The sequence below is a fragment of the Aethalodelphis obliquidens genome, unplaced genomic scaffold (genome assembly GCF_003676395.1).
Source record: "Aethalodelphis obliquidens isolate GAN/ISIS:26980383/991018 unplaced genomic scaffold, ASM367639v1 scaffold9, whole genome shotgun sequence".
NCBI classification, from domain to species: domain Eukaryota; kingdom Metazoa; phylum Chordata; class Mammalia; order Artiodactyla; family Delphinidae; genus Aethalodelphis; species Aethalodelphis obliquidens.
Genome location: NW_020837953.1, coordinates 16,245,776 through 16,259,275, shown reverse-complemented (window position 1 = coordinate 16,259,275; position 13,500 = coordinate 16,245,776). Strand labels below are relative to the sequence as shown.

Below are 13,500 nucleotides of genomic sequence, written 5' to 3'. Positions count from 1 at the left end.
AGTAGAGTGCCCCAACTCCCTTTGCCTGCCTCCGTTTGCCCAGGCCTATTATGTGCCTTTCTATAGCAGGAGGAACATTTCTCACCCCTAAGGCTGAGTTTCAGTGGCATCAGGGATGTGGCATGCAGGCTGAGGAGAGACTGTATGAGGGAGGCATCCCAGCACGGGGCCCCCAACAGTATTGGGCTGTTGACTGGACCATGATTGGAACCTGAAACCATGCTGCTTCTATAAGGTTCTCTTAGAGACCCTGTGTGCAGACCTTGGTTTTAGGGGTTTATTACAGGTTCATGGATGGTCTAGAAACCTTGAAATTGTGTTCCAGATTTCTGCATTGTTAAACAGGTTATACACATTGACATAATCTGTATGCTGTCAGCTTTTGGATGTCTTTCTGAAGTTAATTTTCCTTTGAACCCTAATCCTTTCCCCTCTCATTACTCAAAATTATGTAATATTACCAGTGATGGCTGCTGAATCTCTAAGGGTCAGCTCTTGTCTTCAGTTTAGCTACATTGTCTGTCATCAACTTTTAAAGATGGTTTAAGCTCCATCTTTCTAACTAGCTCAGACCTACTTGACACCTGCATTTGGATATCATAATCGGACTCTAAAGGTCACCATGTTCAAAACTGATCACGTTCTTCAGCTTTCCCTTTTCAAACAGTTTCTCAATTATTTGACTGCAGCAAATAGTGGTCTTCATATGACAACATAAATCTTAAGGTCATCCTTGGGTCATAACTCCCACATCTAATGTCACCACATCTTGTTGCTTCAACCTTTAACACCACCTCTACTGTTCTGGTCACATCTCTGCATCCTACTTGCTCTTCTGTTGTCCCCAGTGCAATCCCAGCTATCAGTGATCATTTTTAAAGATACGATTTTTTTTTTTTTTTTTTTTTGCGGTACGCGGGCCTCTCACTGTTGTGGCCTCTCCCGTTGCGGAGCACAGACTCTGGACGCGCAGGCTCAGCGGCCATGGCTCACGGGCCCAGCCGCTCCACGGCATGTGGGATCTTCCTGGACCGAGGCATGAACCCGTGTCCCCTGCATTGGCAGGCAGGCTCTCAATCACTGCACCACCAGGGAAGCCCAAGATGAGATTTTTATTTTACAGGACATCCCATCTCAAAATTCCTACCAGATGGTACGGAACTCAGTGGGACGTGGTCCCTTCTATAGTGACTGCCATCCTGGCCTTACTGAACATATGTTCACTTACTATTCCCTGTGTTGGGAATACTTTCCATCATATACCCACATTGCTTATTCCTTCCAGGTCTTTGTTTTGTTAGTCTAGTGAGTTCTTCCCTGATCACAGGATTTTAAATTGTACTCCCCTCCATGCCATATCCTTTGCCCCTGTTTTTTCTCCTTATCTCTTAATTTGGCATAAATTTTGCTCGTTTTATTTGCTTGTCTTTTTTTGCCCTCTATTAGAATATATCTCCAGGGGAACGGGGATATGTTTCTTGTGGCATCTCCAATACCTGGAAAAGTACATGGCAATATACCAGGCACTCAAATATGTGCTTAAGTTAATGAGTTCTAAAGAAAAAAGGTTTTATCCAGTTTAAAGTTGTTGGAAAGCACATGTCTTAAGAGCTAAAGAAGTACAAAATCTAATTGGTCCATCACCTTGGCTAAATTGCAGACTTCTGTGAATAGACGTTTGGGAAAGGTGAACCCCCTTTTCTAGTACAAAAACTTAAGGACAAAAAGTCCAGTCCTCTAAAACCTTACCATTGGCTCTGGGGAGACCTGGCCTTGGCCTTCCCACCCAGTGATCTTCCCTTACCACCTGAACATTAGCTGATGTTTGCTGAGCTGTGTGTTGGGCATGGCACAGCAACACTTTGCCTTCATCTTCTAATTTGAGCTCTACAAGGCATTGATGTTTATTCCTCCCCTCCTTCACCCTCTAGTCAGTCCGTAGGATAAGGGGTTCTTTTTCTAAAGAGCCTTGAATTCATCAACTATCCATCTGCACTGCCTTCATAGATGACCATTCTTACCCTGGAGCAAGGCTACCTCTTCTGTAGACCCAGCAAAACACCTCAGGTTCCTTCTGAGTGAATGGTGACCACAAGGTGCTTTGTCTTGACAGTATAGATTTGTCGACCAAGGCTGAGAAAAATTCAGTATCCTCTGTCACCCAGCAGGAAAGTAGAAGCCAGCACTGTAATCCTGTCAGTCAACAGGAGGCTGCGCGTCCTCACAACCTCTACCTACACTCTTCATGCCTCCCTTCCTTTGAATTCTGGCATTTGTCTTCCCTTGGCCTTAATGTTCAGTTTTGGCATTCGCCAATTTTTTCAGTGGTGGCTGAGCTTAGAAGGCAGGAATCTTAGAGAAAGTCAGTTTAGCAGCAACTCTAACATAGTGCTCTGTGGGGCTGTTTTCCACAATGCCCCGTCTTACTACCATCAGCTGAGTGCTGCGGTCCGACCGCAGAGATGGATGGACCTGCAGCTTTCACCCCTTAAACTGTCCTTTTTCCCTGTTTGGTTGGTGGGAGCAGAGAAGGGCTTGGTTCAGATGCTGGAAGTCTAGGCTGGGTGGTGTATGACTACCCTCACGTCTCAGTTGAATCAGCTTCAGGGCAGACTCTCAAACCCTCATCTTCAGTCCATTGGCAGAGCATGCCAATTCAGTTTTAAGCAATTTTAATTGCACAGTAATAAATATATTTTCATTGTAAACAAAATTGAATATGACAGATGAAGCAAAAGTACCCCAGCACACACTTTGACCCCTCATCAGAGTGAGGTTATCACAATAAGGAATATCCTAAGCATCTTTTTATGTATGACTCAAATTGTGATCCCTGGGGCAGCAGCAGCAGCATTCCCTGGGAACTTATTAGAAATGCAAATTCTTGACCCCATCCCAGATTTAATGAATCAAACGCTGGGAGTCGTACCCAAAACTTTAACCAGCCCTTCAGTGATACTGATGCTCCCTCAAGAACCGGCCTAGCCCCGCATTGCGGAGGAAATTAATTGTGCCCCTTGGCTCTAGTCCTCTGTACCTCGCCTCTTGTATCCTAGCTTCACCTCCCCCAAGCCAAAATGGATGCATTCCTAACTCTGGTTCAGGCTCTTCTGCCCTTTCAAGGGTCGTCCCTAAGTGCTCCGGCTTAGGGTGCATGGAAGTGCTGCTCTAATAGCTCCGGAGGGCCTAGGGGAGGCAGCCAGATGGCCCGGCCTCGCTGCCTCTGCTTAGGGCTCCTGAGCCTCGTCCCCTGACCCCGACGCCTCCTCCTCGATGCGGTCCGCGGCTTCGAGGTCGCCGCCCTCCTCGGCCCGGAAGCGCAGCAGGTGAGGGGTCCGGGGGGCTCCTCGGATGCGGCCGAAGTTCCGGAGGCTGATGGCTGGCGAGGGCGCTCCTACGCCCAGGAAGCGGCTGAGCAGCGGGGTCTGCGCGGCAGTCACCGGCCGGGCTGGCCCAGGGGACGTCTCCACCTGCAGGCTCTGCTCAGGGTCGTCGCTAATGCTGCAGGTGGGCGGGAGGACGGTGTGAGTGAGCCTCTGGCAGCTGGGGGACCGGCTCCCCAGAGTGGGGCCCTGGGGCAGGAGGGACCGAGTCCTGGGCACCCCGGAGGGTGGGTGGGGAACTGGGGCCCATGAGCTGACTCAGGTCCTGCCTCGGCCTGCGTGGGCCACTCACCGCAGGTTGAAGGTGGAACCCAGGAAGGAAGGCCGCAGTGACTCGGCCACAGTGGCCACAGTGTAGGGCGGCTGCGCCGAGTCTTCATCCCAATATGGGTCCTTCTCCGCAGGTGGCAGGTTCTGGTACATGTCATCCACGGAGAGCAGGGACACCTGGGGCGGGCAGCGGGTCACAAGGATCCCCCTCTCCTGCATACCTGGGCTGAGAGCTGGCAGGGAGGGAGAGCCAGACTGCCAGTGAGCTGCCACCAGACCCCTAATCACCTGCAAGTTGCGGTCTATAAGCTTGTTGGTTTCAAAGTCGTCATCATCCTCACCAAAGGGATTGATGATCTGTTCTGCCACCTGCAGGTGATGGAGTGTTTTCTGGGCTTAGAGCCCTATTTTCTAACCCCAGAGTTGGGGTGGGCCCTGGGCCCATGTCTTGACCACCCGAAGTGCCCACCTTGAGCCAGCCAGCATAGAAGAAGAACTGCAGCAGAGTGGTGAGAGGCACGTACATGTCCAGGTCCCCCAGGGCTGGCCCTGGCTCCAGAAGCTTCTGAGGTTTCGCAGCCCCTGCCTCTGACTCCACGAACTGGCGGCCAACCAGGGAGAGGGCAAAGAAGGAGTATACTGCTATGGTCACCACCTGGAGAAAGGGAAGCCAGGCTAAGCGGGACAGGGAGAAATGCCACCCCTGCCCCAAGGGCCAGTGGCAGATCTAATAAGTATAATAAAACATGTAGCAAGGTGTGGCAGCACCAGATAGGAGGGGATCATCTTAGTGGGGGGTCCAGGGAGGCTTTGAAGATGAGCCTGTGGCTGTTGAGTGTCTCACTGGACCAAACTGTCCCAGGGCAGGTACCATCTCTAATTCTGTGTCACACACAGCACAGGACATACAGTAGGCACTGGGACTGGGGAGGTGAGAGGCAGTTACTTGGGTGTAGACGAGGGGGATGCTGATCCAGTCATAGTGGAACAGCATGCTGCACTTGGCCCGGTACTTGTTCAGCTCCTGGTGGAACAGCAGGAAGAGGAAGTCAGTGGAGGCGAGGAAGGAAGAATGGGGAGGGGACAGGGGAGCCCAGCACACGTTAGGCCTGGGCCAGGTCTAGAGGCTCATTCTGCTTTCAGAGGTGTTGTCAGGCTGGGGTGACTGTGATGGAAAGCAGTTTAGCAAAGTAACTGCAAGGACAGAGCCTGGAGCCAGGTCTGAGGATGATTCCCAGCTCCACTAACTAGCTGTGTGACTTGAGCAAGTTTCTTTTCACTCTGTGCCTCAGTTTCGTCACTTCCTCACACTTGCAAAAGTGTGCTGCACATAATTGGCACGATGTAAGTGTTAAGCACTAAAATTATTATTCCAGTTTGCAAAACTAGGGGGAGGAGGGCAGATGGGTCTGGTCCTAGGCTGACTCACTTCCAGGAGCAGGCAGAGAGCAATGTCATCACGGATTCGCCCATCCCTCCGGGCCTGGGCCGCCAGGTTGGTGAACCAGACGCAGGGGATCCAGTACTTATTGAAGTCAGATTTCAGGCTCTCAAACTTTTTCCTCTCTTCCTGGGACATGAAACCTGCAGGGATGAAGTGAGAGGGATGAAGACTCACTCATCCTTGTCCCCGGGGACTCACCGCCTTGGGGCCCTGGAGCTCCCCCTAGTGGTCAAACTTCCCCTCCCAGGAAGCCCGGGAGGCAGGTCCGGTCCCGCCCGCTCCAGGGCTCCCCCAGCGCGGCACCTGCGTCTGGCTGTGGGCCGCGCACCTGCGTCCACCACGTGCTCCATGGTGGGGAAGCGCTTGAGCACGCGGGTGCTGACCGAGCGCAGCACCAGTACCGACGCGAGGTTGGCATAGCGGATAAGGGTGCGGCGCAGCAGGCGGCCGCGCTGGTCCACGCCGTGCACGCTGGCCGAGATGACGCACATCAGCTGGTCCGGCAGTGGGATGCTTGTGTACTGGGCCCACCAGCGGTTCACCACCAAGGTCACGTAGAAACCTGGTCACCATCATGGGTAGGGGGGACGGGAAGGCAAGATGGAGGTCTCAGGAGTCAGCGTGTCCTGCCCCCACCCAGAGCGCGTGGTCCAGGCCAGGTGGAACCAAGGCAGGGGGAAGGACACATTGGCTCCAGCACCCTGCCTCTCTGTCAGGGGGACAGCCTCTTCCTCTTGGTCCCTCCCTGATGTACCAATCCAGGCAGGGAGGAAGAAGAGTGCAAACCTCCTCAAGCAGAAGAGAAGTGATGGTTCAAGTCCAGGCAATGGTTAACTCTGAGCCCTGCTTCACATGGGGGTCGGGAGGGAGGTGTCACCTCTCTCCAGTTCTCCTCCAGTACCCAGAGGGTTGTGAAGCCAGCAGGTGGCTTGGGCCTTGTTTGGAGTGAGGGTCCAGCACGTGATAGGCAGGGCCTAGTCCTCTGGAAATCCTGGACCCCACATGCAGCTCCCATGCCTGCTGAGCCTGCTCTGGTTGCCCTCCAAGCGGTTCCGCTGGGGGTAATTTTGACCCTCAGAGCTAGCAACCCAACCCAAAGGTAAGGAAAGATGGTTAGGAGGCTACAAGGGAGAACCCCTGGTTCTTTGAACTTACCTAGTACAAAGGACAAGGGGATGAGTTCTGCAGAGCGGTTGCAGTATCGGGCCACCTGAGCATACACAAGCCTCTGTTCCTGGGTCAGCAACAGCCTGGGGAATGTCAGGTGAGGCCTGGGTTAGAGAGAGGTAGGCAGCCTAGTCACCCGCAGGCCAGCCCTGAGACCCTGCCCTCACCCTCGCACCGGTAGGTGATGCTGAGCAGAGCATACAGGGCGATGAATACGAGGAACTCCTTGTAGAGGAGCTTGTAGATGCTTCCCCTCCAACGGAGAAGCAGGCCAGAGAAGCCTCCGAAGCGGGCCTCCGCTACTTTGAGGGTGTATGAAACCGTCATGGTGCTGCGGGCCTGGGGCAGAAGGTTACAAGAGCTGCTCCCAGAGCTGTCCTTCTCCCCCAGCAAACCTTCTCCTTAGCTTGCCTTCTCATCACCCACCTTAGATCCCCAGGCAACCTTCCTTCAACTCTGGTCACCCGCCACCCCAGCCTTCACCCTGTGTCAGTAGACAAGGGGGAGGAAGCTGCAGAGCAGACAGAGCACACGCCCACCCCCTAGGACTCAGTGGTGTGTGGGTCAAACCAGGATGAGGTAGGGCAAGGGGGAGCTGAGGTCTACACCCTCTCATACATGAAGCTTCCCTAAGCTCCTCTTCCACTTGCAGGGCTAGGAGTAACCGGGTCCTGAACTGCTGAGGACAGGAGATCCAACTCTAGCCCAGACCCATGCACCTTGGAGTCTTGCTCTCGAAGCTGATAGCTGGTCTCTCAAGGCCCAGGGCACTCTCACCCGCACCCCACATCTACTTACCTGCTCTGGACAGCAGCCTGTGCTGAGGAAGGGGAACTGGGCTAGCCTTCACCCCACAGCACTTAAGTACCTCCTGGGCCCATAAAGTTTGGCTGGACTGAGGTTATCATTGATGGATTGAGGCTGTCACCCAGCTTTCCCTGGTGCTGGGAACTGGATGTGTCTCCCTATGCCTGCAGGGCTGGGCTGGCCTTTGAGTGTCATAAATGCCATCATCATTGACCCCACAGTTCACACCATGTCCTTGAAGCCAGGGTGACAGGAATTACTGTCCCAGCTCCAGGTGAGAAGACAGATGCATGATTAAGTGTTACAACAGCTGCTGATCACAGAGCACTGACTAAGTGACAGGCACTACATCACACTACATCACACCTCTGACCTGTCCTGGGAAGCTCCTTCCCCCACACTGTGAGCTGGTTCTCAATGCAAGTGTTTTCTGAAGAGAGGAAGCATGGAGAGGTGGTTAGGAGCACAAGCTTGAGAGACAAACCTGAGTTTGAATTCTAGCTCTCTGTAACCTTGTCCAAGATACCTAATTTCTCTGAACCTCAGTTTCCTCCTTTGCAAAACAGGATCAATAACTCCTTCCTCACAGGGCAGTTGGTAATATTCAGAGAAACAATGCCTGGAGCCTGGAGCATGCAGGCATTTATCCTGGGCGGCTGTTACCATGAAAAGCCAAGTCTTTTCCCTTTGGTTTCCACCTACTGGTCCATCCACTGTTTGCATCCCAGAACCAGGCAATCCTGCAGAGACTGAGAGTCAGAGACCTTTCCTCTGATGCCTGTCCTGCCTGTCCCTGAGCCAAACAGTGCCAGGTCCTGGCTTTTAATCTGGGTATAAGGCCTCTGAGATGCCCCCCACTTCCACCTGCCATCAGCAGCCTCTGGCCTCACTCCTTTTCACTGCTCCTTTGAGGTCCATCCTTGCATAAGTTAATCATACTGGCCTATAATCCATCTACAGAGAGATCTCCCCTCCAGCCCATGAAACCCTTGAGGACAGGATTGCATCTGATTCATCTCAGTAAAGCTGGGGAGGACTTGAACCCAGGCAGGCTTTTCTTTTCTTTTCTCTTTCTTTCCTTTCTTTTTATTCTATTTTTTAAATTTTTATTGGAGTATAGTTGATTTACAATATTGTGTTATTTTTTGCTGTACAGCAAAGTGAATCAGTTATACATATATCCACTCTTTTTTAGATTCTTTTCCCATATAGACCATTACAGAGAATTGAGTTCCCTGTGTTATACAGTAGGCTCTTATTAATTATCTATTTTATATATAGTAGTGTCTATGTCAATCCCAATCTCCCAATTTTACCCCCCCATCCCCTTGGTTTTCTACATCTGTGACTCTACTTCTTTTTTGTAACTAAGTTCATTCGTACCCTTTTTTTAGATTCCACGTATAAGTGATATCATATGATATTTGTCTTTCTGTGTCTGACTTCACTCAGTATGACAATCTCTAGGTCTATCCATGTTGCTGCAAATGGCATTATTTCGTTCATTTATGTATGTAATACATCTTCTTTATCCATTCTTCTGTCGATGGACAGTGCTTCCATGTCTTGGCTATTGTAAATAGGGCTGCAATGAACATTGGGGTGCATGTATCTTTTAACCTGAGGGGTCCCCCTCCCCAATTTTTATAAGAAACTCCCTGGATGAGCAAGGTCTGGAAGCCAACTCATGGCCTGAGAAGTTATATTCTCCTTCCAGGGCCCAGGTGAGATGTCCATATGTGGAAAGAACAGGACTCCATGTGTGTGTCCTGGAGGTCTGGAAGACCCAGGACCTGACCTGGGAAGGGCAAGATACCAGCTCTGGGGCCTCAGCTATCTTGGCCATGCAGCCCCTTCCCAAGCTCTGATCTGTGACTTTTCTAGAGCATTCTGGGCTGCTTACCACTTAAAGAGTCTCTGGTACCTGGGAAGCCAGGCCCTGGGACTGTGGGAGCTCAGGCCCTGAAGTCCTGGTAGCTTCTCTCTGACAGTGCTCCCTGAGGGCAGCCCAGCTGGCTGCATTTCAGACCTCAGTCCCCATCCCCATGTAAGGCCCCCTCACATCTGCCTGTTACCAACTCTCTGGATCACTGGGCTGTGAATTCCCACAGAGCTGTGGGTAAAGGTACAGAACCTGAAGACTCACCCCAGGAGGGAGCAGTCCCCAGGCCCCACCCAGCCCCTCCTCCTCGGTCACTTTATCTCCCTTCCCAGCTGCTGTCAGGTCCCTTTGGTTTATGGTCCAGGAGAGGGAACCACTCCACCTGTAAATCATTTTCCCCACCCTTCTTTATCCTCCTCTGGCTCTTGCCTCTCCTTCTCTTCCAGTCCTAACCGCCAATGCCCACTCCCCTCCTCACAGCCAAGAGCTGTATATATATATGACTTGGCAGTTTACAGCATGGAGTCTGGAGCCAGACCGCCCAGATTTTTAAATCCGGACTTCACTGTGAACTACCTTTGTGACCTTGACCTTGAGCAAACTGTTTAACCTCTCTGTCCTTAATTTCCCCTTGGGGAAACCAAATGATAGTATCTATCTCACAGAGTCGTTGTGACTGTTAAATGAATTAATATTTATAAAGCGCTTGGGGGCTTCCCTGGTGGCGCAGTGGTTGAGAGTCCGCCTGCCGATGCAGGGGACACGGGTTCGTGCCCTGGTCTGGGAAGATCCTACATGCCGCACAGCGGCTGGGCCCGTGAGCCATGGCCGCTGAGCCTGCGCTCCGCAACGGGAGAGGCCCGCATACCGCAAAAAAAAAAAAAAAAAAAAAAGCGCTTGGTAAGCCTGAAATGCTACTGTAGCTATTAGCATCTCTCTTCTTTTTGGTCCAGCTCTTTTACTTCCACCTCTGCCACCACCAAGGACACCTGAGATCTCCTTATTGCTGAATCCAGCAGGCCCCTCCTGAGTCCTAACCTTACTTGGTATCTTTCATTCTTGAAAGACTCCCTTGACCTCTGTGACCTGATACTGTCAAGAGATTCTGACTCTGAGCTGTCAAGGGGCAAGGAGTGTGGGATACGTGCTCAACTAGCAGCAGGCCTGAGAGCATCCTCTGGGGGATGGAGACCCAGAGAGGTCAGAAAAAACTCAGCTTGGGCAGGGGTTGTGAGAGTCTTGGGGGGAGGAGAAAGGGCACTAGTAAGAGGGACAGGGAGACATGGAGTAGTATAGGAGGACAGATGCAAGGTCAGAGAACTATGGCTCTGAGAAAACTCAAGCAGGGGAATTTCCTGGCAGTCCTGGCAGTCCAGGACTCCGTGCTTCCACTGCAGGGGGCACGGGTTCGATCCCTGGTTAGGGAACTAAGATCCCACATACCACGCAGCCAAACAAAAAGAAAAAGTCAGGCAATGATGAATAGTGGAGTCAGACATCTTGGGTTCAGATCTTGGCTCTGCCCCTTGGTAGCTGCATATGACCTTGGGCAAGAGGCTTAGCCCCATGAGCCTCGGTTTCCTCATCTGTGAAATGGGGATAATAATCACATCCACATCATAAGGTTACTGTGAGCAGTCCAGAAGATAAATGCTTAGCCCCATGCCTGGTATGTGGCAGGTGCATAAGATCCCTTAATGGCAGCATATGTTACACTGAGGGAGGAGGCAGAACAGGCTGCCATCCCCTCCAGTTACAGCATCAGGAGGATGTCCTCCTGATGCTGTGGCTCCCGGAGGAGGACTCAGGAGCCTTGTTAACCTCCCAAGGGGAGGAGCCAGTGATGGTTATGGAATATGCCACCCCAAAATATGCCACTCTGGCATATTGATTATTTTGAGCTGTAGGCACTTGAAAAACAGCAAATGCAGGGAGAGGCTTTCTCTGAACTCCCCTTAACTGCCTAAAGACAGAGCCTCCAAAAGGAACTCAATGGTCATAAATCCCCTTCCTGGGAGTTTCATCTCATATCACGGGAGAGGAAATTAGAATTCTATATCATATCCAGGCCACTTTTGCCATAAACTATCATACCTCCCATTCATTCTTCTAAGGGCCCATTCATCTTTCCTAGAAATTATTTACTCTCCCCTAAGAGGCCTACATTCCCCTCCCCCTTTCTCTACTCAGATGGTACTTTTTTAAAAAAATTTATTTATTTTATTTTTGGCTGTGTTGGGTGTTCGTTGCTGCGCTCAGGCTTTCTCTAGTTGCGGCAAGTGGGGGCTACTCTTTGTTGTGGTGCACGGGCTTCTCATTGCAGTGGCTTCTCTTGTTGCGGAGCACAGGCTCTAGGTGCATGGGCTTCGGTAGCTGTGGCATGTAGGCTCAGTAGTTGTGGCTCGCGGGCTTAGTTGCTCCACAGCATGTGGCATCTTCCCCGACCAGGGCTTGAACCCATGTCCCCTGCATTGGCATGCAGATTCTTAACCACTGCGCCAGCAGGAAAGCCTACTCAGATGGTATTTAAGCCTAAATTCTAAGCCACATGGGAGAGTTATCCATTTTTCCCTGGATATCTCCCATGTATACATAAGCTCTATGTGTTAATAAACTTGCTTTTTGTTTTTTGTATTGTTCTTGTTAATCTCTTTGTTGAAGAGTCCTGTATGGGTTAATTTGTTGAGGGAATCCAACTTTAGGTAGTGTCGTTGGGAAGACCTCTCTGAGGTGGTGACATGTGAGTTAAGCCAGAAAAGATGTGAATGAATGAGTAATAAGTAAAAACTAGGGGGAAAGTATTCCAGGTAGAGGGAATAAATGTGCAATGGCCCAGAGGTAAGAACAGGTATTATGTGTGAGGAAGAAAGAGAAGGCCTGGCTAGAGCAAAGTAGACAAGAGGAGATTGTTTAGAGAGTTAGGCAGGGCCTGATTAGGGGGAACTTTATAGACGGTTGCAAGGATTCTAGATTTCATTCTCAGAGCAATGGGAAACCACTGAAGAGTTACTTGTAAGAAATGTACCAACTAATGTGAGATGATAATAATAGGGGAAATTCTGTGTGTGCAGGGGCAGGGGCAGGGGGAAGTATACGACAACTCTCTGTACTATCTGCTCAATTTTTCTGAAAAATCTAAAACTGTTCTAAAAAATAAAGCCTACTAATAAAAAATACAAAACTGAAAAAAAAAAAAAGTCCTGTATGAAAACCTAAGATGGATGGAGCTTTGACTTCTCCTAACCCCCAGTACCTTAGATTGTGACTGTATTTGGAGATACGACCTTTAAAACGGTCAAGTTAAAATGAGGTCCTGAGGTAGACCCTAATCTGATCTGACTGATGTCTTTAAGAGATGAAGCAATTAGGACACACAGAAAAAGATCATGTGGGACTTCCCTGGTGGTCCAGTGGTTAAGACAAGACTCTGCGCTTCCACGGCAGCAGGTGTGGGTTCGATCCCTGGTCTGGGAACTAAGATGCCACATGCCGCGAGGCACAGGGTGGGGGGGGGGGGGCCCGGGGGGGCCCGGGGGGGGCTCCGTGGGGCTCCAAAATAAAAAAGATCATGTGAAGTCAGAGGGAGACTGACACCATCTACAAACCGAGAAAGAGGCCTCAGAGGAAATCAACCTTGTCAATACCTTGATCTTGACCTTCCAGCCTCCAGAAGTGTGAGAAAATAAATTTCTGTTGTTTAAGCCACCTAGTCTGTAGTATTTTGTTATGACAACCCTAGAAAACTCATACAAAGACATTTTGCTTTATTTTCCAAATATGAAATTGCAATATCAGGACTTCCCTGCTGGCGCAGTGGTTAAGAATCCGCCTGCCAATGCAGGGGACACGGGTTCGAGCCCTGGTCTGGGAAGATCCCACATGCTGTGGAGCAACTAAGCCCGTGCGCCACAACTACTGAACCTGTGCTCTAGAGCCTGCGAGCCACAACTACTGAGGCTGCGTGCCACAGCTACTGAAGCCCACGCACTTAGAGCCCATGCTCCGCAACAAGAGAAGCCACCGCAATGAGAAGCCCGCGCACCGCAACGAAGAGTAGCCCCCGCTTGCTGCAACTAGAGAAAGCACAGCAACAAAGACCCAACACAGCCAAAAATAAATAAATTTTAAAAATTGCAATATCAAATATGCCTTATCAAACTATACATGCCTCAGCCCCATTTCTCCTGTGGATTTGCTTTTTCTGGCCTCACTTCTACCATCTACCCCGCTAGAAAATTGCTGACCTGTAGAATAAAGACCAAACTCTAGAGTATGGCAGTTAAGGCCTTCCTGCCCACCCCCATTCCCCTCTCCCCCTCACTCATCTGATCTACTAGTATTTCTCCACCTCTCTGGCTGGTTTGTTTCTCCATTCAGGGGTCATGGAGGGCAAGGTGAGAGAAGCAGGCTCTTGTGGGCCTGATGAGGGACTGGGTGGGATATCCATATGGTGAGAGGTTGAAATGAAGATGAGACTAAAGGCAGGGAGTCCAGCAAGGTGCTGTAGCAATTATCCCAACCTGAGAGACTGTGACCCAGATTAGGGT

General features: G+C 50.7%; 1 protein-coding gene across 1 annotated transcript; it reads right to left on the bottom strand.

Annotated features, from left to right (window-relative positions):
* Nucleotides 1-2,363: 2,363 nt before the first annotated feature.
* Nucleotides 2,364-6,782, bottom strand: BEST4 (bestrophin 4). Its single transcript, XM_027108748.1, has 8 exons — nt 6,440-6,782; nt 6,253-6,347; nt 5,426-5,659; nt 5,083-5,237; nt 4,600-4,677; nt 4,123-4,308; nt 3,676-4,022; nt 2,364-3,501 (listed from the first exon to the last, which is right to left on the bottom strand). Exons 1-8 carry the CDS (start codon nt 6,589-6,591, stop codon nt 3,228-3,230), a joined length of 1,521 nt encoding a protein of 506 aa, XP_026964549.1. The 5' UTR covers nt 6,592-6,782; the 3' UTR covers nt 2,364-3,227.
* Nucleotides 6,783-13,500: the final 6,718 nt, after the last annotated feature.